We start from the raw sequence: 25,414 nt of genomic DNA, 5'->3' as shown, positions 1-25,414 counted from the left end.
AAGAAAAGGGGAAAAACACTTTAACATGTTTTTTCTTGTGTTTTGCTTGACTTTCTTGAATTGTTATATCCACATAAGAGAGGCTTGTCCTCCCTATATAAAGTTATTTATCTAAGCACCTTAAAGTGTTTTCTTCAAATGCATTCCACATTTAATGGAATTAAATTAATGGTTAGACATTTCACACAAGTTATAAGAAAAATCCTGTAATGACTTTTATTTTAAAAGAGTCATGTTTAACACAAACAAACAAACAAGACTGCAAGTTACTGAATAATATAAATTGTCTGGGTTTGGGTTTCCTTTCCTGTTCCACTTTAGGCTCCTACATCTGGAATTTTATTGTCTTGCTTCAGTTTAGCATTAATAGTTTGGGTAGAGACAAAAGACCCCAAAACATTGAAATATGGGTCCATGAGGAAAGAGTTATACTATAAAATACAATTCGATCTACTTTTATTATATACAAGAATAACCCTCATCTTGTGCAATCCTTATTTTTTACTTTTAGAATAACTTTTGACAGAACTGATAACACATTTTCTTAGAGCTCCTAGAGCTGGTGACACCTTACTTTGTACCTACCATAAAATAAGTATTTTGCACACACTGCAAATCTATTTCAGACACATTTGCATTAAATTCCATTTTAAGTAGCACTCTGAAAACGGGGATAAAGGAAGGAAAGAATGAAGTTTTCCCAGTCCAAGGCTAATGGTGTTTGCTTAATCAGCCTCTTCTAAACACATTATGCAAACCTGTCTAGGAGAAAAAAATAACCTTAAGTCTAATTACCATAAAAATATCTTGTTACCAAATAGTAGAAATTGCTCACTGCTGCCCTCTTCAACATATGATTAGGAAAAATTTGCATTCTAAAGTTTGGGATTTATTAGTTTAACCTTTTTTTTATTACATGTTTAATTTAAACTTCAAAAAATTTCAAATAACAGTTTACATTGGAACAATGTTTTGAAGCTCTTCTGTCACAAGCCCAAATTGACCATTAGAAGACTTCTGGCTAAAGTAAAGATTTCTGCCTCTCCTGTTTTCCTGTTCTTGATATAAACCCATCACCCCTGAACATTCATCTCTCTGCTCAGTCTTTCACACCCCTGGCACAGTACTGAGCTACTTAAACCCAACAGTGATTAACAGGAATTATAGAACACATAAACCACTTTTTACTTTACGTCTCTAACTTGGTACACAAAGCTTGAAAAATGCAATTGACTTATTGACACTTTCTCATAAGTTTAAATTACTGTCTGGAACAAATATTTGGATTCCAGAATTTAGTTGACCAGGACTGCTGCTCCGTTTTTATGCTTCAGACATCCAGATCTTTGTATAAATGTTTGTGTTTAGACTATTAAATATCGAAACCAAAAAACACTTCACATAAGCTTTTTCTGACCCATTAATCCTTTTCTAGTCTAACATAAACAAACCCAAAATACCTGGTAGTGGAAGAACTGTCTGGTTCACCATGTGTTCCCTCCCTACAGTGATGTAAAAGGAAGCTTTAATGAAGCATTTCCCATGTGTGGTCACAGCAAAAATTTAATGGAGAACTACTCAAATAAGGAATGATGAAATTAGTTCATGGAACAAAATTTAAATGCAGTCTGTTTAGAAGCAGAAAAGTGATTTTTTTTTGGTTCGAAGAAACAAACATGCACAAAGAATATTTGTTTGTATGGAAAATACTGAAAACACTGAAAATTATCAGCATTAATGCATATGGGATTTATTTCCCTAGGGGCTCTCATTCAGCTGTTGCACTGAAAAATCTCACATATTAGTTATCAACATAACAAATGTCAACAGGACTATGAACTGCAAGATCCCAGCAAACAGCCACCAGCGTGACACCATCTCCCTCAACTGATGATGGTGCCCTTCAGCATTTTATAACGATGATCTTTTGTTACCATAGAATCCCATAATGGTTTGGATTGGAAGGGACCTTAAAGACCATCTCATTCCAACACCTTCCACCAGGCCAGGTTGCTCCAAGCCCTGTCCAACCTGGCCTTGGACACTCCCAGGGATGGGTCTGCCCACCCTCAGAGGGAAGAATTTCTTCCTCATATCTAATCTAACCCTGCCCTCTGTCAGCTTGAAGCCATTTCCCCTTGTCCTGTCACTCCAGGCCCTTGTCCAAATCCCTTCCCTGCTCTCTTGGAGCTCCTTTAGATACTGAAAGGCCACAGTAAGTTCACCCCATTTTGCTGCTCAGATGAGTGGAAGAATCCTGTTCTGAATCGATCCAGCTTTGACCTGGGTAGAGAAGAGGCCCAGCGAAACCATTAAAGATTTATTCCTGACAGAACCAATTAGGCCTGTCTGCGCAGCAAAGATCTTAATTAGTCACATGACTCAAATTCTTTACTCACGCAATTGGCACCAGGAAATTAATTACAGCAGCAGCACAGGCAGAGCGGATGGACTGGGATTGTCATGAGGGGATGCACCAAGACCCACTGAGCACTCAGGTAGAAGCACACCAGTCATAAAAACACCGCAGAAGGGAATTCACATCATTTGGATGAACAAAGAATTCAAGATCTCTCTCCTCAGGAAGCGACTGAAGAATTTAATTTCACCCACATGAATAAGCCCAGCGTGTTTGAGCCTGTTGGAGGCACCAGGCCTAAACGATTATTTAAGGCATTTATTATACTTACCCTTCCCTCTAGACCAACTTTAAAACATAAAAAAAAACCCTAAAACAGATGGAAAAAATATTTTGTACCAAATATCCAGTTAATCTAAGGAGAAAACTGTGATGCTTATTTGGCAGTAAAGACCAAAAAAAAGGTGCGAATTTTTGCTTTGGCTGGAAATGATCTTTCTCATTTTAACGTATCTTACAGAAATTTAAACATTGGCTGAAATAATAGTTCTTAAAGTTATCTGAGTGGAAACAGTTGTGCTTGTGTTTCCTCCAAACATTTTGCCAGCCAGCCACAGGAAGCGTATCCATGTGTTTGTCAGCTGCAAAGAACACTTCTGCACTGTTATTTCAAATTTAGGTTGTGACCAATGCCAGCTGATGAATTCCAGTGGGGGAACATCCTTTAAATGGGACATCTCACTGCTAAAAGTCTTGTGTGTCTGGGGCAGAGTTTGATTCCTCTGAACTTACATTCAGGTCTCTGCTCACACTTTAATTTTAGGGGTTATAGTGAACCCTCTGTTCTCCTGACTTATGAACCTGTACAGACATCAAAGCAGTCAGCAGGCTTAATTAGACACTTAATTATAGATCAGGGTGGTAAGGAATGCATTTGGGAAATAAAAACATGATTTTCAAAGCCAGCTGAATGCCAGTGTGGAGAGTAACACTGGCAGAACGACAGTGTGCAGTGCCCTTCACATCATTCACAAAAACAGGGTTTGGGGTTGAGCTTTGGTTTTGGTGGTTGGGGGTTTTTAACTAAAAAGAGATTCTAGATATTTCAGGTCTGGCACATTAGCACCTTTCATAGGTGAAACAGGGTCTGTACATCCACTTCTCCACTTGGCTGCATGTGCAAGGAAATGCACTTTACCAGTCTGAGATTCCACAGAAAACTTTACTTCTGACTGCCAGATGTTTCCCTTTCCCCAAACTTTGCTACTCCAGTTTTTGCCTTTCTTTCACTGGACAAACAAAAGCTACACACACTTCTGTAGCCAAGGAAGTGCAAGAAGTACAGCAATAAGGCAGGGACACCTTCCACTAGACCAGGTTGCTCCAAGCCCCATCCAACCTGGCCTTGGACACTTCCAGAGATGGGGCAGCCACAGCTTCTCTGGGCAACCTGTGCCAGAGGCCTCACCACCCTCACTGGGAAGAATTTCGTCCTTATAACAATCTATCCAGTTTGCTATTCCCCTTTTCTGATTCATCCTGTCATTCCACAGGAAGAACTGAAGGTGTTTAGAACTCTTCTCTCCCAGCTGTGTTATCTTCCTTTCATAAAGTAAATTTAATTATGTGTTTTCTCTATTGCTGTTTGGAACTTCCCTGTTTTTATTTCTTGCTACTTTCATAGGCAGCTTCATTAACATGGTTTACGCCCTCCACTAGAATAATTAAATTATTCATAAATAACCCAGGCCTTTGTTATTTAAGGTCCCATGTCAGTTTTCAAAATAATGGCTGGGAATCATCCAACTGCAATTATGCTCTACCTACCTAAATTCTCTTTGTAGTTTTAATTAAAATACATTATCCAGTATGATTTCACCTCCTATTTTAAGTTCTTGTACAGCACTGGTTAAGGAAAAAAAAATTATCTCTGCAAAGCAATTACTCCTTTTTGTGGACCTAAATAGGGAGAATAAATACTTTTGGTTTATCCTAGCATGCAATGAGAGACTTCAGTAATCTCTAAAATTATCTTTAAAATAAGATACATTGTCTTACAGGGAAAAATTGAGGAACTTGGAGTATTTTATCACTGAGAGGTGTTCTTCCTACAAGTAAGAAAGGTTAAGGGAAAGCAAGTCACTGACAGATGAATGCCCTTGAACAATGACAAATAAAATAGAAACATGGGGTGAACACATAAGATTTGCCACAATAACTAAGCAGCTGACAAATGCCATAAGAAATAAGAATCTGAGGAAAAGCAGAGAACATCTCCAGGATGATGAGGCATATTTATTAATAAATGAGGCTGACATACCAGCTAAAGGGGAAAAAAAAAAAAAAAAAAAAAGCATTGGTAATGCAGTGTATTTTTGGCAGACATTTAACACTGGGGAGTTTTCACAGGAATAAAATTTGGATTTTTTTTTTTTAAGGTTCTTTTCAATCTCAGAAGATTTCTAAGCAAGTCCAGGTAATTATACTTGAGTATCAAAATCAGAGAGTTTAACCTGCCTTATTAGAGTTACCAGCACTGATTTTGCTCTCTCTTCTCTTTAGGTATTCAGTGAAATCAGCTTCAAGAATTCTAAGAAAATAGACCTGATGCTTCCAGCTGTTCAGGTAATTCCGAGAGGAAGTTTAATCAGCAGATAACATCTCACCACAGAGAACAGGTACAGGCAAAGCCTCTGATTTGGGAGAGCCTGTAAGAGAACTGATGTCACACTCAGAGTGTATCTTCAGCTGAAAAAGTCACATTACAAACCTGTGCTCAGGTATCCACCTCACTGCAGAGCTCAGTCCAGGCGTTTCATGCAGCTCCAAGTCATAACCCAAAAGGAAAAGCTTTGTATTAATAAATTTCTTCCTCAAATTTCAGCACACACTGCGGGATCCTGTGTTATTAAGGAGTCCCCAGTAATTCTGTGGGATCAAAATGAATTATAGAAGATGTTTTCAAACAAAAACATCCTACTTCTTTTCCTCTGAGAGCTGGTAAATCGTTCTACTCACAGAGAAAATAAGAGATATTCCCAGGAATTTCTGACTAAAATATCAAAGCCATCAAGGTGGAATTACCCCAATACACCTCATTACAGCCTGAGAAGCTGGTTCCATTACTGTAATCAATATTAATTTATTTTAATTACACCCCAAGATATTTTGCCAATCTGAAAGCTGAATCCCACTTAAACACTTTTAATGTGATTGGTCTTACTGACATAACTACCCAAACCACTGCAGAGTTTTCCCATGTTTACAATCACCAAAATGTGAAGCTGGTTGCATACATTTGCACAAAACTGGAGTTCAGATATTGATGGAAGAGGTCTGAAATAAAAGTTTGAATGTTTTTCATGTGCTAATATAAATATTTAAACAAAACAGACAATCACCCTCATTTCTAGGATCAATAATTTATTTATTTAATTTTTTTTTTACATTTTACAATTTGTTACAGGAGAAGAAACACCTGCTAACGGATGTGACATGTTTTTGAACCATTTTCCAAGGTAATGGAAAAAGTTAAGCATATTCCCTAGTATGCACATTGATGACTAAGCTGCCAATATGAAATCAATTTAAGCAAGTGCAGTCCCTATTTAATCTTTGTATAAATTAATGTTAGGACTCTCCTTCTCCTACAGGAAGACTAAATTGTAGCATCTAATTTTTTTTTTTTTTTAATCCTAAAGTCTCAATCTTTGCTCTCCCTACATATCTATCTGCAGTAAGTCAGTTTAGTGACTGAAGCCAAAGCCACAGAAGTGGATTCCGTGCCAAGGTTCCTTTTATTCCTGGTTATCTACTCAGTTCCCTACTGTCCCAAAAGGAAACAAAAGGCTCCCAGTTTTCTGAAAACCAGATTCTCTGCATGACAGTGCATTGCTTTGCCACAGGACGGGCCACAGTGGATGTTCTCCTAGCAAACAAATCAGGTAACTAACAAGTACAAAGAATTAGAAATTAACTCGGTAAAAATGCGTCTAACATTTTCCCAATGGTGTATTAACTAGAATCCTACTTTCGTTCCACAAAAAATAGATATATATTTTTTTTTTATAAATACATTTTAATACAGACAACTCTGCTGCTGCTATGCCGAAAAAAAGTCGATGTCACATTCAAACAGGTTTGCTGGGTGTGTTAAGATACAAGCAGACATCACAGCAGGCATGAACACAGGGGTTGGAGGGAGGCTACAGACACACAAACACCATTTCACCCGCTGGGTCACACTGACCAGTGACATAGAAAACAACTGAGCTGCAGCGTGAGACCTAGAGCATCACACTCTTCAAATACTTCAAATATTTCCATGTACAGAAAATGATACGAACCGTGAATGACATTTAATATTAATATTGAAACATTTCTATGAATTTAGGTAGTGCTTATGCTGGGGGTATAGAGAAGAACCACGAAATTAGGCTCCCAGCTGACTGAGACTCAAGAGAAAATGCATTTACACTCACCACGGGCTTGAATCTCTTGGGTCCAAATAGCTGAAAGTAATTCTTTTCCTGTCCTTGTCCCCTTCTCCCTTCATTTTTTCCCCCAAAGAGTCAGTGCACATAAATCTGCCCGGCTTTTGTGCCATACATACACATTCCTAGCTGCTCCCCTGCACCCCCGAAATCATCTCTATAGTTTCCTTCCTAACCAGATCTAATTAAAATTGAGCTGTTAACCATCTTTTGCAGGTTATGAATAATTAATAGAGCATTTTTATAATACTTATTAAGTATGGCTGTTGGATATTAGCATTTTCTTACCTTAAATAGCCCCCCATCTTTGCATGACTAAGAGTTCTCTATAATTTTTGTTACATAGATTGGAATTTATTTATTATAGGTCGATATGTAGCACTATTTCTCAATATACTTTAATAGTCTTTTCTCAAACTGAAGGTATTTGGAAGTTGGTAGCCTGCATGTTTCACACACAGCCAGCCATCACTGTGACACACTACACAGGATTTTGGAATGAAACTCAAACAGAGGATAAAGGTGGAAAATAGAGCATCTTACTGACCTTCTCAAAAACAAGACATAGAGAGAGATTGTGAGCAAGAACTAAACCCCAACACATTGTTTTCAAGCCTACAGAGACTTCCTACATTAAATAAAATAAATAAATAAATCCTTTGGTGTCAGGGAGAGTGGATCATTCAGTTATTTCATAAATGTCACCACATAGAGGATAATTGACTGAAACAATTTTGGCTTTTGCCACAGAAAATTTCTAGAATTTAAATGACAGTTGATGCGTTAATTTTAAAAATAAATTGTTCTCTTCCTGCCACAGAAGTGTGAATAAATAGAGCATGCAGCATGGCAGCTCACCACCAATGTACTACTGCTGCCTTTCTTAAAAAAACCTGACATTTCAAGGAATCCAAGGCTGACAACGTGAAAAAATGTGTCGAGTTATAATTTCCTTGAAAGAACGCGCTGAGCTATAATTTCCCTGTCTCTCAGAAAAATTATGTCACTATTAGCACTCACAGAGACTTAGTTTCTGTTTCCAAGATTAAGTCACTCTGTAAAGCACACACATAATCCTGTCTTATGACAGGAAACAGCAGGGCATTATTAGCAGATAATCTTGGTTAGCTCTTAGATGTTTTCTTTCACTTTCGGAAAGTCACATCCTGAATTGCCAGGCTGGCTTGTTAAAATAGAGTTGCAGTTGCTAATTAAAGCAATGTTTAAAATGGGCCCAAGGAAGAAAATACAAGAATTCTTTTTTTTTCCAGAGCCATTACTTGGCAATTTCGCAATGAAATTTCAAAGTAAACCCCAAATAATTAATATTAAAATACCAAATAATTACCTAGAACAGGAGATTAACAAATTCTTCTCTGAACAAGGCTGCTAAGACTTAATTTTTCAACTGGTTTATAGTAAGAATCAACTGCCAATTTAAGGGGAAAAATGTGGGTTTCACTTTACAGCTTATCTGATTCCCACAAGTTTGTAAAGACTGTGGATGTAGATGACCTCAAAGAAATGCTAACAAGGCCTTTCCAAGTAAAACAGGGAGATAACAGTCATAACTGCTCCAGTGGAACACAGTAAAAAGCACCTTCATTACACTTCCCACAGAAAGTTTTGTTGTTTGCCACGGTTTAAGAATCAGAATTTGTTATTTGTAGCAAACTCTGGGGACTTTTAAAACAAGTAAAATTCCTCCAACTTTAACTAAAGCTACAATAGGTTAAAATTAATTTTATTGGAAATGCCCAATCTTTGTTTCTGGTTTAAAATATTCCTAATAATACTAGACAACAAATTGGCTCAGTAAAGTATCTCCTACATGATTCACACCAAATTTTCTGTTAGTCTGGAATTACTACCCACAGAATACAAATTACCAGATTTCAGGAGATCAGCAGCAGATAATTCATACTGTTTTGTTTCACCTCAAACCTACCCTAAAATGCAGTGTCAGAAAGTCCATCCAACAACACACTGCCCTCTTGGGGACACGGTGACTTTCTCTTGGTTCTTTTATAAGGGCCGTGTCTACCACTCAAGTTTCCATTGATTATAGTAATATTTTTATCGAATTATTTTGGTTTTGAAGTCCAAAGTCTTAAAAGGAGCAGAATATGACTATTGCAAGTGACAACAACGTCCTGTACAGAGAGGAAACTCTGCACAATGACCCAAGAGTCAACACCAAAGTATAACTAATGTCACCAAGACATAGTGAGATGTGTATTTCCATATCAAACATACGGCTGGTGATTCTGGGCAAGTACCATTCCTAACAGTCTTTTAAAAATCTTATGCACAGAAGTGACTCTTATGAACAGCAGGTGAAAAATACCACCAAAAAACCCTGTGCAGGGTGCTAATCATAAACACACATACTCTCTTCTGTCTCTAAATCAACATATTGTCTCCTTCAAGAGTTGAAACAAAATTCAGAAAACCATTTAAACTTGCAAAATGTCATTGTATATAGGCTAGTTTAACAGCCTGGATGCAAAAAGAAATGGGGGGGGAATAACAAAATTTTTGAAACTATTTTCACCTTCAGTAATTATTGTGCTGTAAAATCAATGATCAGTAGCTCAGAGCATTATACAAATAATGAGGAAATTCTTTGTATCTCTCAAACAGATCAGTCAGCCATAGGCTAGCTGTATGATTTAATACACTAGAGACAAAAAATAGTGATAAATACAAGTCTCATTGTGATAAGAATTACTACAACTACTAGTTGTGTAAAATCAGTGAACTTTACATACTCTCGTAGCTACCAAGCTTAATAAAAACTCTGTGCTGTAACCTAAACTCACTGTGTTTTCTTTAGAAAACTGCATCCTCTCTCAGAATTCAAGAAAGCCAAGCCAAATACAACCTGTGACACATTTAACAGTGACCACAACCCCAACAAGAGCACAAAACCTCCCTGTTCTTCGGCAGACGGCTACACTTGGATTTGTAATCCTGTTTGACGTAGGCTGCGACTAAAAAGATGCTCAGCACAACTGGAAATGGTATTTTGTAAAAATTATTACAATCACACCTATCCGAGGCTAACATAGAATGTTCCACTTCAACTCACAGAATTAGACATGGAGACATCAAATATTTATAGAAATATCTACAAACTTCAACTGCCTTTTTTTTTTCTTTTTTTTTTATTTTAAGTATCAGTGAACTGACCTTTAGAGTAGGGGTTTCATGACAACAGGCCACCCCATACTGGTTTAATCTTGGTGCTGCTACTTCTCGGGTAAAATTTGTCTTAAACTTCTTCCAGAGTCTGAAGAGAGAGCTCTTGCTAATTTTTTTCCTGTGCTTTTAACTTGTACACTATTAGACTGTTTCACCTGTATTAATTATCGATGTGAAACATTTTTAACAAAGGGAAAGCACTGTCATAACATTCTTTAAATGCAGATACAAATAGAAAATTGGAAATCCCACACTCTCCAGCTGCCATAGACAAATGAAAGTGTTGCTCTAACAAGCAGTGCTGAAGCCCTTATCTTCATATCAAGCAGAGGCGAAAAAAATAGACATGGAAATGTGTAGCATGAATAGGCTGAACGTTAGCTATGTGAAAATGTTAAATAAAGCTAAAATCCTTCCATTTTTCCTGATTATTCTGCAAAACCTGAAATGAATGGAAGGTACTTATGGAGGTTCATAGACCCACAATGGTAATTTACCTTCATCTGAAATGTGGAAGGACATTACCCAATTAAAACAGCTCTGTCATTAAACTACTGGTCTTCATTGCGAGTTTTGGCATTTCCAGGATTAAAGAGAACATTAAATAGAAGGACCAAAACTAAAGGATTAAATACTTATGGAGATAGCCAATCTAAAGATGAAACTTGCCTTTGTGAGATGCTATGCTCGACATTTTTGACGGGATGGACAAGTTAAATTGGCCTTTGAAGCACTGACAAAATAAAACAACCATCCAAACCTCTGCCTCTGCATCCATCCACTCATGTGGTTTCTCTGATTACATTCTTTGGGAAAGCAATCATGTCCTAAAAGATACTTGAGGGCAAGAGCACAAATTCATAGAATTAGGGCAAAATCCCCCAGGTCCCACAAGGCCATTTTCAAAGCAGACACTTAAAGAACTTAGGGAAGTGGTATCCAAAGATCATTTAGCTTAAAGTTCTGAAGAACTGGGTCTGCTTCAAAGCTCAAAAGAGATGAGACCGGCAAATTTAGTCATGAAACTCCTACTGTGGCAAAGAGTCCTTGGTTTGTGGATCCTTGTCCAGTTGACACTGCAGGCAACAGAACTGAAGGTGTTGGTATCCCTGACGACTTCCATAGGAAAGGGGAGGCCAGCACGGCCCGTCCTGCGCTCAAGGTCCTCCACTGTATGAATAATCTGCCTTGTTGTGCATCACGAGCTTGTTGTCCACAAAGTAGAAACTGTCCGACTGTGTCTCGTAGGGATGAAGGATCATCTCTCGAACTGCAGGGCACAAAAAAAGGAATAAAAACCAAACAAAATTATCAGGGTCACACTGCAGGCCTGCTGAGGAAACGCTCCGCAGGGTTTCAGGCAGGGTTTTAGGGTTTCACAGCGTTGCTCAGACAGCAGCAAACTCTCAGGTGAAAAACCCAAATGGGAACCAACCCAAACCATCTGCTGACAGTATCTTTAAGACAACTCAAACATAATCACAGAATTAGAGAACCAGGGAATCATTTATGTTGGAAAAGCCTTCTAAGATCATAAAGTCCAGCCACTAACCCAGCACTGCCACAGTCACCACTGAACCATGTCCCCAAGTGCCACATCTGGACATTTTTTTGAACACTTTCAGGGATGAAAAATGTTCATAATCCAAATACATCAAGGCACCATAAAAGGGTAAGTGCCCCATGTAACCTCAAAATGAGATCACACTACAGTTTCCAGGATTTATTTTGTTGGGGGATTTTTTAAAAGCAAAACATGATTAACAGTGAGCTCAAAAGAAATTTGTTCTGGTCTGATAACAAGCAGGCAGCAGTGTCTCACTGTATTTTCCACAGACTGTAATATTAGTGCTGACATACACAATTAGGGGTTGTAAAGAATAAGATCACACAGATTTAGTGCTTGTGCTATTGTGTCTTGGGAGAGGAGAGAAGATAAAAGTTATGTTCATACTAAAACCTCTTGAGCTCTCAATATAGCACATCAAACATTAAAACAGAACATAACATTTAAGTCACCCATTTATTGGATGCTTTTTTAATCCCATTTTTGGTTGTTTTATAACACAATTATCTTTTTTCTCTCTCTGATATGAAGCTTCCCTTTTATGAATTAAAAAAACACACTAAACAAGCAACTCTGGTGGGTGATGACATGCAAGCTACCAGAAAACAAAATCAGCGTTAACACAGATCTAAAAGTATGAATTATTCTACCCAACATACTCTTTATAGACAGCTTTTAAGAAAGGGCCCCCCCAAACCACCTCAGATGAACATGACAGTGTGATAACCCAGAAATGAAAGCGAGCTTACTGAGATCCTCCGAGAGCTGGGGGAATTCATAGATGTGCTCACAGGTATTTTTACTGCTGGGGATGCAGAAGCCAAATTCAAAATCGAAGCTTTTCAGCAGCTGATCGCGGAAGTAGTGCCTCTCAATCATACGGAAATTATTAATGGGTTTGTCCCCTACTGTGAATTCCACCCTGAAAAAGAAGGGTAGGATTGATGTGAGCTTTCTTGCCTAAATAAGATTTGGAGCATTCCCAGAAGGCAGAAGAGAGCTCTGAAAAAAAAAATAATAAAAAAGCCAAAAATATAAATCCACGACACTAACTAAATTATCATTTCCTCTTTTTATTAAAGCCTTCTACAGGGACAAAACACAGCATTACAAACCATAGGTTATACTATATTTTCCTTGGTTTTACTCAAAATAGAGACAAGCAAGACAATTCTTTAGGTGTCAGATTTTGTGGTGCTTTACTGAAGGATGCAAGCAGCACTGCCAGACATGGCAAAGGTCAAACATGACCTCATCATTTCACATGTATCTGTGGATCAATGTTTTTCGGGGAGTGCAGTGTGGAAACTGAAAGATAAATCTTCCAAAGCTGGCAGAAGCCTCTGACAAATAAACTACAATGCACAGAAAAGAGCTGGAATATAGAATCATGGAAAGGTTTGGGTGGGAAAGGACCTTAAAGACTTTATCATTCCAACTCCCCCTGCCATGGGCAGGGATACCTTCCACTACACCACGTTGTTCCAATCCTCATCCAATCTAGCCTTGAACACTTCCAGGGATGGGGCAGCCCCAGCTTCTCTGGACAACCTGTGCCAGGGCCTCACCACGCTCACAGGGAAGAATTTCTTCCCAATACCCCATCTAACCCTGTCCTGTCAGTGCGAAGCAATTTCCCCTTGTCCTGTCACTCCAGGCCCTTGTCCAAAGTCCCTCTCCAGCTCTCTTGGGAACCCCTTTAGGCATGGGAAAATGCTCTAAGGTCTCTCCAGGGTCACCTCTTCTCTGGGTACTCTTCCCACCTTATTTTGCCCCTTTTAGCATCAATCTCTTCAACACCATTTCTGAGGTAAACAAACAAGCTACAGGGATGGAGAAGGCGAGGCATCCAGCAGAGAGACGTGGAGACCCTCACTGACAACAAAAGCTCCCAATTACATCAACTTCCTGACAGGATCAACATGGAAGAGACATTTTCTCTAGGATTTCAGTTGCTTCCTGTGCTTAGAAGCAGCAGCAGAGGGGAGTTACTCACGTGGCTCCCACTTGCCGCAGCCTGAGAAAGGCCGGGGTGAACTGATAGCGAACGAAGCGTCCGGCGTTGGGGTCCACGTCCTTCCTGTCATTGTGCTCACGCTCTGGAAAAGCGCAAAGCAAACCCTGTCAGAGTCATCTCAGAAACAGAAACCCGGTGGAAATACTTGTGATCACGTTATTGGGTAACGTGAGCCAGGCGGCCGCTCTGAGGAAGCCTGATGGTGAGCTCACCCTCCTCCTGTCCTGAGGCATCCGCTGCTGGTCACTTGGAGATGGAGTACTGGAAGATGGACCTTTATTCTGAGTCACTGCTCACCTTCTGAAGTGATTCACTGCTCCTACCTCAGATCACGACTGCAGAGTGACTCTGAACAAGCCATCTCCCCTTAGCATGTCTGGTTTGCTACCCACAAGCTACAGAAAACTTCCTCTCACCTGCAGGAAGGTGGGGAAGGGTTCTAAGTGCACAACGAGGAAAAAAACAGTAGCCCCAGATTTTTATTACCACTGGCAACAGGTAACACTTGGATGGTTACAAGTGCCATCTAAAAATTCAGAAAAAACGAAAAAAGGCAAATCTTCAGTTTGTCTGATTTGCCCAATTGACAAAGTTTCTCCCTTTTGGAAATATCATTTTCCCACCTCCTTAGTGAAAGACGTTAAACTAACAGCAAAACTATGCACGGGAGGGGAGGCACAAGCTGATAAACAGCCAAGAAACAACCACACGGTGATCTCCTGCTCCTCCTCCTCTGCTTCTGTTTACAACATCCATCTGTCCTTTCCCGTCACAGATGGCAACCGTGAGAGCACAGCAGCAGCGAGCTCTGCTCACCGTGCTGGTACAAAGAGACACCTGAAAAACATTTCTGCTGCAAGCTGAGACTCAAGCCCTCCTGCAGTCAAGAGCATCTCCTGTTTTGGGGAAATGTATAGAGTAAAAGGAGAGGGAAAAGGCAAAGGGAAGCAGACACCAGCATGTGTTTGTTCATGGAAATGTTATTTTGTGTGTGCACTCACCTGAGGCTGCTGGCTTGGTGATTTCAAACAAGACTGTGCCAGACTCCATGTCTCGGATTTTAAACCTGGTGAAGTCTATCTTGTAAACATTTTCCTCTGGAGTGCACAAATAATCTGCAGAGGAAAGCAAATTTGAATAAAGGCTGCCCTGAAATACCAGAAATTTCTAGCTGTTCTCTGGAGGCCACACAAGCAGTGAGAGCAGCCCAAATGCATCCCCACTACTGCCAATTTTAATTCAAAACTGATGTCTCTGAAGAATCTCATTTCTCAATGCCCTACTCGGACAGGACAGGGAAAAGGCCTCTCTCCCCCATACACCCAGAGGTCATCACCTTTTCCCAACCCTGTGCCAGCAACTTTTGCATCCATTTACTCCCAGGGTACTCAGACTAGTCAGCACCTCCATCAAATCCCAGCCTTTCCAATGTAAGAGGCTTTGCCTGTTTTAAAAACTGCCCTATGGCAGAATGCAAGTGCTAAGCAGCTTTGAGAGCACTAAGCCGACTGCACTTAACTGGAACAGGAGTGCCCTCCCTTGTGCCACCTCCCTGCTCCAACCCTCTGCAGACAAAGGGTGGCCTCTGCTCTCCACTGATACTCCTTCCACATAAGGACTTGTTTTCCTCAGCACTGAAAATGGCATTGAAGCCTTTCCCTGTATTAGGAAAACAGGGAGCAGAGCACATCCCCACTTCCAGCAGAGTCAGTGTCTTTGGGAGAAAATCATTACAGAATCACAGAACTGTGGAGGTTGGAAAAGCCCTCTAAGATCACCGAGTCCAACCATTAACCCAGCCGTGTCCACCACCAAACCATGTCCCCAGCTGCTGCATCCACATGGCTTTTGAACACTTCCAGAGATGAGGATTCCACTATTGAAACCCCATGGATTTAGCCTTCAGCCTTGACGTGCCCTGAGCCAGCTCCTGGCATGGGAATCAGCCTCCTCCCTGGGGAATAAGCAGTGGTGCCTCATTTCCACTGCATATACAGCACAGATTGAAAACAGCTCCAATAACTTACTTTATCCTGACAAATCTAAATAAATGCTGTACGTAGACAAGTCAGGTCAGCTTTCAAACAGCTGCACATCTGCTTGATGTGGGAGACTGGTTTTGGAGGTTCCAAGGTGAAAATAATACTTTAACATTCTAATTCTTAGCACTTTCTCAGCTACTAATTCCTGTTGTTAATCTGAGCTAATCACTTATTTCTGTCTGCTTTCCTATTTCTGAAATTCAGACACATCCATCCACCTTAGGCTCAGTCACTGATTACATAAAAACAAGTTACAAGTGCCCAGAGCTCGGACCTGCCCATGACAACCCAACTTCAGCACAGGTACAACAAATCCTGGACCGCTCTGAGCGACTGCTCCTGGGCTGCTGGGCATGAACATTTTCCTCGAAGCCTTTTATTCCTTCCAAATCTCCATAACTTGGCGAACTGTCCAAGTACACTCAGTACAAGGAACAGAGGTGTTAAATGTTCTCTCTGGACAGTTCTACTGCTCTCCAACGTCCCCATATGGTGAATGCTCAAAGGAATGCCCAGAGAGGTTACGGATGCCCCATCCCTGAAAGCATTCAAAGCCAAGTTGGATGGGGCTTGGAGCATCCTGGTCTAGTGGGAGGTGTCCCTGCCCATGGCACAGGGGTGGAACGAGATGACCTTTAAGGTCCCTTCCAACCCAAACCACTCCGAGATTCTACAATTCTATAAATGGGCTTTAAGAGAGAGGACAGTGTTCAAAGCATCCCTGGCATTTGGCAGGGATTTTCCCTTCCCTATCAACACAGCACAAGGAAAAACTAACACCAGCACTCGCATTATCAGGCAAAACAAGCTAAAAGCTCAACTTTTCTACTACCGCAAGAAAACGCCAGGCTGTTGTTTGGTCAAATAGCCCCAAAACTGCACAAAATTGTCTTTACCAGTAGCCAAGAAGACTGAACAGACATTTAAACCAAGCCCTTGCCTTAAGCCCTGATGTTTAGCATTCCTCAGGGGGATGTCCTGCAATTACACTGTGATTTTAAGCTCTGACACATCAGCCACCCAAATTCTTAACCCGTCCTACAGCTTCCCAGTTCCGAGCAGCCACACGTAAAATACAAATTGATGGAAGCAGGCACAGCTTCCCACAGTGCAGCTCTGCCTCCCTGGGCCCATGGCCATCGGCTGCTTCCCGGGAAGGCGAGGGGCTGTACGGAAGAGGGGCAGTCGCCTGGGAGCCCAGGACACCTTCCCTAGAGCACGCGGGCAAATCTGAAGCCGCGTTTGTCTGCAAGTTAATTATTAAGTGTTTTTACTCCTGCAGAATTCCTGCCCATCCAGCACCATGGCAACAGCTTTATCCCCCTCCTTGGCAGCAGCGTTGCTGCAGTAACAGTGTCCATGACTCATCTGGAGCAGAGGAGAGCCAAGCAGAGCCTCCAAAGAGGAGTAAACCCCGGGTAGAATCCCCACCAGGCTCCTGCTCATTGATGTTTGCACCCCTACATTGCATTTTCCAACTCCTTTTGCCCTGAAAATATTTTTTAAAAACCTTTTTTTTTTTTTAAATCAACATGTCAGGATACAACTGGATGACATCCGGGAAGCTCAGCTGCCAGAATACTGCAATCAAGTGTTTTTTCCTCCCCTGGCAGTGCCCAGTCTCCTAGAAGGGAAAAAAACCAGAGGAATATCTATTCCTCTCAGTCTGTATTATATTTGTTTCTGCTATTCCTGTTCAAAAATCAATCAAAGTAGCCACGTGCTGATTTTTTCCCCATACATAACAGGAGCCTCCGGCTACACTGGAAGGTCTTATTGGGAATGGGCTGCTTGCAATTGGCAGATCCTTCTGCTCAGCTGAGCACTGTCAGATTTGCTAATCTCATCCCATACTTATTTTTAAATTACTGTAGGGCCCAGTTGCCCACACTTTCGTGACTCACTTAAATGTATCATTTGCTTTCCTTATCCTAATTCACCATGGCCACAATTTGGGGAAAGCAGGCAGCATCCATGGTTATTTTAGTTAGGCATGAGGCAGCTCAAACCCCTGTGGAGAGGATCGTTACAAGAACGGTGGGTTGGTTTCTTAGGACGGAATATTTTCTCCTTTCTTCCACTTCCCCTGGAGCAGGTTGTGCTGTTTCCCTGTTAATAACTGAATAATCATGGTATGTCCCTGACCAAGCCTTCAGTACTCACCTGATTTAGGGAGGACAGAGCACGCTCTGAGCAAGGGATAAAGGGACAGACACACCAGCACTGCTGTAGGAAACCCATCAGATTGGCTTTTGTCTCAAAGTACCCACTGCAAAAGCAGGTCACAAAAGAGGAGCATTTCCCACTCCTCCCTAAAGCCCAGGGAATTGCCATATCCCAGATCCCCATCCCCAAACTCGTCCTGGAAATCGTTCACCAACTGAGTTGAACTTGATCTCAGAGGAAACAGCAAACCCTTGAAACCTGCCCAAGCCTGGCATTAGCAGCCACTTCTCACTTACACATCACTACTCCTGATGGTGCCTCTCCAGCTTCCTTCCCATAATGTCTGGATCCTGCCCAAAGATCTGTAACTCCCTACTATTAGAGATGGTTTTTATCTTAATACCTACGATGGTTTTGAAGAGTTAGGATCACAACAAACAGCACTGTGGTGGTCTGAGGAAGCAGCAGAGGTGATTGACTTCCCGAGCCTGGCTCGACGAATTCCTTCATGAATTCTCCTACTCCCTTTGTAGGACAAAGGTGATCCCAAAACCATCCCAAACAGTTCAGAGGACTCTAGCTTTGTTCTCGGACATAGGGGATGCTCCTTCACTGTTACAGTTCTGAGGGGGTTCTCTCTCTAATCAGTTCTCTCTCTAATCCAGAGAAGAGGAGAAGAGCCAGTTCTCATCCAGGAAAACTTCCTTCCTTCCCAAATCCAAACAAAATTGCAAAATAAACCATCAAAACAGCCTAGATAATGCCAGCAGGCACTGCCTGTAAACACTGGCACATCCTGAACCCTGGTGCATATTTCTAGCCTTGTATTTTAACACCTGGTGTTACAGAGGAGCACAAAAGGTGAGGGATAACACAGGGCTAGATAATACAAAAAGAAAGCTAACAAAGGCACTTTCTCCTCTGGCCCTCTTCCTGATGTTCCAGTTACCCAGTGGATAAGATTAGGTGTTTGATCCTCATCAGAGAAAGCTAAAATCAATCCTGTATTTTCAAATTTCCTTTGCAACCACCCCACTAGGCACATTTTATCAAGAAGAGTTTATGGTTTATGGCAATAGGGTTCACACTCCTTGTTGTGCTACTTTCAAGATCCCTTCTTCTCTGCAATCAGAAGAAAGCACGTGTCCCCTCTCACAGACACCACGGATATTTCTGTGGTGCTCATCAGAGTCTAAGCCCAGATTGGGCAGCTCCTATTTTAAGACCTTAAGAGCCCATAAAGGAAAGCAGAGTGCACCTGGGGTAAGAAAGAACTCAAAATCTGGCCCTGAAAATGAGTGCAAATCAGGAGATGCCGTACAAGAGACTCATGGAAGGGTAGTGACTTGAAACAGGAATTTCTCTCCCCACACAGGCAATAACAAGAATTTAGGGAATGAATGAGAAGGCTCCTGTAGCTATGCAGGTCTATTTCTTAACATGCATTAACCAACAAGGTCAGGAGCTATTTTGAAGACAACTCCCAAGACCTAAGCCAGGTATAAAGCAAAGAGAACTGCAGAGGAATTGCCAGGAGCTGGAGATTAGGAGATTATCAGATTGAAGAGTCTCAGAAGGAAGTGAGCAAAAATAGCCCAAACCCCGCGAAGATGCCAAGCAGTGACGCAGGACACAGTGCAGGACCTCGAGGGGAAGGCAGGGCAGGTTCCAGGTGGTATTGATACACCTGCCCAGACAACAGGAGGTCAATTAAAGAAAAAAATAAACTGCTTCCCTGCCCTTTACCTTAGCAGTTCAAGCACTGTAAAACTAAGCCACCCAGGGTCCAGAATACACTCCATTTCTAGAGCCGTGGGGTTTGGTAACCAAAGACTGGGGGGGTTACATAGGGAGGGAGGCAGCTGCCCTCCCACCTAGCTCTGGAATTAGGCTGCTGCGATGCCCCAGAGGAAAAATCCTGCACTAGAAGGTTCCCACGGGAGTTTTTCCACAGCAGCACATTTACTGACCAACACTGTGAATGAAGCAGAGGGGTGCAGCCCATCAGACTCTGAGCTGGGGCACTTTCCAAGGTCCCCAGAGCCCCTCAGGTGCTGAGTCCTACTGCACAGCTCACCAGGCTCTGCTTTTTGTGGTAGCTTGCTCATCTCCTTTTTTTTTTCCCCTTTCTTTTCTTTTTTTTTAGCTAGAGCTTTCCAGACTTCACCGTCTCACAATTAATTTGATCACAGCCCTGCAGGCATTGTTAAGGAAGGATGGAGCTGTTCTTCCCCCACCTCCAAAGCATCCAAACACTTTTTCCTGCCCCCTTTTCACGCTGATTACACTCGAAGTCTGAAACCTCGTGCACAACATTAACAAAATCAGCTATTTTTGCTCTTACACGGGGCTGAGCCAAAGCCATCCGGTTTTGCCCAGACTCCCCTGGTGGATTCCACAGCTTTCCTCTTACCTTTGCCATTTCCACCAGGGATGGCTCAAACCCATGACCCTGTCAGCAGGAGGAATCCTGTGGCACACACACCATGTGTGCTGCCCCTGAGAATCTTAACAGCCCATATTGTACTGTGAGACTTCCAAAAACACCCTTCATCTACACAACACCCCGAGCCACGTGGTGTCACAGAGCCTTGGAAAGGTTCACAGCCTATGTGGGGGTGCTGAGGGAAGAGTCACAGAGAGAGCAGCTTGGCACAGCTCTGGGATATCACTCTGAGACAAGAAATCAGCACATCAAAACACATCAACACATCACAGCCCTGGACAAGTCAGAACAGTGATTCATTAACATCCTCACAAACACCCGCAGCTCGTCAGAGCTCCTAATAAAATACATTCTCCCAATTAACTGGGGAGGGAAGTCATGGTCCAGGAGTGGCTTTGAAGATTGATTCATGCACATCTGCCTCACATTCCTGTTAATGCCTCCCTCCCTGTGTACCGTCCTGGTCCTTGCTTATCCAAACCCTATGGCTTTAGAAATAGATTTGATCCTGGCTGGTTCAGCTTTACAGGACTTGAACTGCTGAGGCAGAGGGCAGGGAAATGGTTTATTTAGCTTTTTGTTTATTTGACTACAGGGAAACTGGCATGAAAGTCACATAGGAAAGGTCTACCCTGCTCGACCCACTGAGGCAGCCAAGCTGGCCTTTAGCTAAAGCTGCCTAGAGAAGTCTCAAAGAAATCCCAAATGACAGCTCGAGGAAGAGATTACTTTCAGAAATGATTACGTATGTGTTCCTTATTTAAAAATACAGGTTTGTTTTGAAATTGTTTCCAAGTATGTAATCCATTATTTAACCCCTTGGTTTGCTAAAATAAAATCAGCTTTAGAATAAAACCTAAAATGCATGACTTAATCTTGTATTACAGACAAAGTGTGCAGGTGATAAGCAGGGCAGCCTCGGAGGATGGAGCTTGTCTTTTGTTACGTATCTGACTCCTCTGATCCTCTTGTTGCTTCAGTAATTAATTGCAATTTGAACTGAGCTCTGCCCCACTCCTTTACTAATCTTAAATTAATCACGTCATAAGGCTTTTCCGCTTTTTCTGACCACAGTTGTGTGAGCGAGTAACAAATCTTGCTAATTGCAAAGGAAATGGTCTGCTCGCCTTACACCTGATCCAGCTGGAGCAACGCCAGAGCCAGCCCGGCCAAAAGGCCCAGATATCCCAGGGCAGCATCCCAGATCTGTCAGGCTGGACCCCCCACATGCCCGGAAATGTTATGGGCCTGGAGGTGCTGGAGAATTTAACATTGAAAGGACACAGGATATGCAGGGCAGTTTGCACAACTCCCCCCTTTTAAGCTTATTAGAGGCACATTAGGAGCAGAGCCCAGCTGGCTCCCCTGGCTGCCCACAGACAGGGTGTCCTGCCACAGAGCCACATCCTGCATCACCACCACCCCTCCCAGCCCCAGGCATCTCATATTTGGTCATTTGTCAGCTGTACCTATTGCAAAAGGAAAGACCAGCTGTGCTTCCTGATGGAAAGATCATGAGGAAGAAATTCTTCCCTGTGAGGGTGGGGAGGCCCTGGCACAGGTTTGCCCAGAGAAGCTGTGGCTGCCCCATCCCTGAGAGTGTCCAAGGCCAGGTTGGATGGGGCTTGGAGCAATCTGGTCTAATGGAAGGTGTTCCTAGGGCAGGGGTTTGGAATGAGATGGCCTTCAAGGTCCCTTCCAACCCAAACCATTCTATGCTGTAGCTAGCATTCACCTCTGCCCACACAGGCTGGCAGGCCTTTCAGAAACACACAGGCTACTCATGGTGCAAGCATCCTTAAAACACGTTCCTGTGGTACCAAGCCCTCCCAGAGCAATGTCAAAACATGGCCAGGCCACCCCAGGACCCTGGGCAGGACTCAGCTTAACTACACAGTCCCTCGACAGTGCGAGCTGCCGTGCCACTGGCCCGTGATTTTGGATAAAGATGGATTATCCTCTATCAGGAAGAAGAGAGGACATCCAGGGCACCAGGACATTTCTGCTGCCCCACCACCAACTCCTCCTTCAACTTCAAACTGTGTGAAGCTCCACAATTCTGGGCATCAAAGCCAGAATTGTTGCAACAGGGTGTGGTGTCTGCCCCAACTCAGCATCTCCAAGGGGAAAGGTTGGGCCTGGGGCAGCCATGAGCTCTCTCACAGCTGCTCCTTCCTCTTCCCTGCTGCTCAGAGCAGAAGAGTGGAACAGTTTCATATTGGTATTTTTGGCCATCTGTTTTTAAGAGCATGGAAATGAGAAAAGGCCACAAAATGCCCCAAATAATCACTAGGTGTTAAAGACCTGAAAAATATCCTAGTATCTTTGCTCTCTGTTAAACCCAGGTGGAAAACTGAGCTTGAGAAGGGGAGCTGCAAAGCATTCCTAGGTAAGATAAGATACCACATGCTCAACGTGGATGTGTTGTTTACCTGTATCCCCAGATTCACACTGAGGATTTCAGATGCAGAGTTTGCTGGCTCCCATGTACCCAGCAGGACAGAAAGCACTTCCCCTGTGAACCATGGGGCATCCTCACAGTGCCTGTCTGTCGTTTGACGTGACCCATCTGCACCCCTGCACTACCCTGGTACCAGCAGCTCTCAAAGCAGGAGGGGAGCAAAACATTTTCATGCATTTCACATCTTCCCTGTGCTCCAGAGCGTGCTGCCCCACGGTTGGAAGATGCAGACAATGACCACCTCCGCTCCCAGCCTGGCTCAGAAGTCAGGTTGACCAGATAAGCCTTCCCTGTGCCCTGGGAATGCAGATGCTTGCCAAGAGCCATGCACCATCCACACTGATGCCACGTGAGGTCTGCACACCCCAGGAGCAAGGGTGCAGGGTGGCCCTGTCCTCTCCAGACAGCACTGACGAGGGCAGGGACACACAGGCTGCCATGAAGTGAGCACACAGTGCTTAACACAGCTTGGATTCACCATCCAGCAGCAGCTCCTCCAGGGATGCTGGCAGGATGCTTCAGTGCCTGCTGCATGGCTCTCCCTGCTACAGGCAGGGGATTTCTGGGCCTGGGCAGTGAATCACGCTGCTGCAGCCCAGCACAGGAGCTCAGCTCGGAGAAGGGGACCCGAGGAACCCCCAGCACCAGCAGCCCCTCTCTCAAACGAGCTTCTGTAACCCCTTCCTGAGAGCTGGCACTGCGTCCCCTCCCATCCTGCTCACACAGCAGCCCCGGAGAGCTGCCTGCACGCACCAGCACCCACAGCCGCATCCTTCCTCTCTGGGGCTCGTCACACCCCACAGTCCTGGCCTCCCAGCTCTGACACCACACTGCAGAGCACTGTGAGACACAGGGGAGCACAGCCAGACCCCCAGCCTCCTCCTCCTGCTCAACCTGCCAGTACTGAGAGACAACCCAAAGGTCCCAGGACATGCAAAAAGGTCTTTTTGGGGCACCAGGGCAAACCCTCCCTGGGCATCACGGAGGCCAGGCTGACCTGAGGCACATGTGTTACCATGGAAGGGGTTGGGTTGAAAGGACATTAAAGATGTAGTTCCAACCCCCTGCCATGGGCAGGGACACCTTCCATTAGACCAGGTTGCTCCAAGCCCCATCCAACCTACTCTTGAACACTCCCAGGGATGGGGCAGCCACAAGCCTCTCTGGGCAACCTCTGCCAGTGCCTCACCACTCTCACAGGGAAGAATTTCTGCCTAATATCTACACCTGTCCTCTGTCAGTGTGAAGCTATTCCCCCTTGTCCTCGCCTTCCCCCAGCCCTGTATGCTGCTACCTCAGTAGGTCCATGGCAGCAGACAGTCCCAACTGAGCTGTTCTGTCAAGCACAAGAGACCCTCCAGCCACACACTTCTACCCACCAGTCCCCAGGATGCTCTTAAGACCAGGAGTACTATACTGGGAAGGGAGATACTGGAGGAGGGGGGCTGAAGGATGGGCTGCAGTGAAGCCCCCCATGCTGTGGCCAGGGATCCAGCCTGCCCCACTGCCGTGGGGGCACGGGGGAGGACGGGAGGGGGGCTTCACTTAAGGCACAGACACAAGAAAGGGATGATGTGGAGAGCAGCGAGGAGCATCCCACCCTAGATGTAGGACCAGAGTTGAGGGACCGCATCCCTGGGGCGAGGGGCTGCATCCCCAGCTCCGGGCATGCCCGGGTTGGGGGAGGCGTCCCCTGGTCCTCCGGTGGTACTCAGACCTCCGGCACAGAGCCTTTCCCCTGCGATGGTGCATCCCCGCTCCTTGTCCCCCGGGGAGAGGGGGGCCGGCTCCCTCTTTCCCCCAGGGGTTAACCCCGTCGCCAGCCCCACGGGGACACGGTCCCCATGCCCTGCACCCCCCTCGGCTCCCCAGCACAGCCTCCATCCCCGGTACGCACCGCTGGTGACCCGCTGCAGCCCCAGCACGTCGTCGGGCCCGATGAGCGCCTTTCGGCCCAGCTCCTCCTCGGTCCTCGCCGCCGCCGCCGCCCCGGCCCCGCCGCTCTTCTTCACCTTCATGGCCCCGCCGCCGCCGCCGGTGTGAGCGGCCCCGGCCCCGGCCCCGCTGCGCGCCGCCGCACCGGGAGGGGCATCGCCATCACCGCCCCCGGCCCGCCCCTGCCGGCACAGCGCCGCCCGGACCGCGGGGAGGCGGGGGGGAAAGGAGGGAAAGGGCAACACGGACCCCCTCGCTGCTCCCCGGGGCTCAGGAGGGTTTCTGCTGGAGAAGATGGGAGTTCCCCCACGCCAGCGCCCCTGCATGCGGGGGGCAGCCCCCCAGGAACGCAGGGGTGGTGGGGATAGACCCCCCTCACCTGCTGCGGAGAGCACAGGGGCAACATCCTCATAACCTGACACACAGCAGAGGAGCACTTAGCTGGACCCCGCTAGGGTGTGGCAGCCCCCCAGGGGCTCTGCACCCATCAACAGGGCAGACTCCACTACCTGCCCCCCAGTGCCATAACTGCTCCCCCATAACTGAGTATTTTTGGCTAAATACCCATAAAACAGGAGTAAACCTGTCCCATAATATAATACCCATAAGATAGGAGTAACCCCACAAAATAATACCCATAAGATAGGAGTAACCCCACAAAATAATACCCATAAGATAGGAATAACCCCACAAAATAATACCCATAAGATAGGAGTAACCCCAC

The 25,414-nt window shown here is 44.2% G+C and overlaps 1 protein-coding gene across 1 annotated transcript; it reads right to left on the bottom strand.

Moving 5' to 3' along the window:
* Nucleotides 1–5,765: 5,765 nt before the first annotated feature.
* Nucleotides 5,766–24,806, bottom strand: UNC119 (unc-119 lipid binding chaperone). Its single transcript, XM_050322062.1, has 5 exons — nucleotides 24,653–24,806; nucleotides 14,642–14,755; nucleotides 13,620–13,722; nucleotides 12,373–12,545; nucleotides 5,766–11,326 (listed from the first exon to the last, which is right to left on the bottom strand). Exons 1-5 carry the CDS (start codon nucleotides 24,771–24,773, stop codon nucleotides 11,214–11,216), a joined length of 624 nt encoding a protein of 207 aa, XP_050178019.1. The 5' UTR covers nucleotides 24,774–24,806; the 3' UTR covers nucleotides 5,766–11,213.
* Nucleotides 24,807–25,414: the final 608 nt, after the last annotated feature.

The sequence above is a fragment of the Myiozetetes cayanensis genome, unplaced genomic scaffold (genome assembly GCF_022539395.1).
Source record: "Myiozetetes cayanensis isolate MyiCay16 unplaced genomic scaffold, myiCay2020 scf27, whole genome shotgun sequence".
Lineage (NCBI taxonomy): Eukaryota > Metazoa > Chordata > Aves > Passeriformes > Tyrannidae > Myiozetetes > Myiozetetes cayanensis.
The sequence above is the reverse complement of the archived record's forward strand: the minus strand, read 5'-3'. Positions and strand labels throughout refer to the sequence as shown.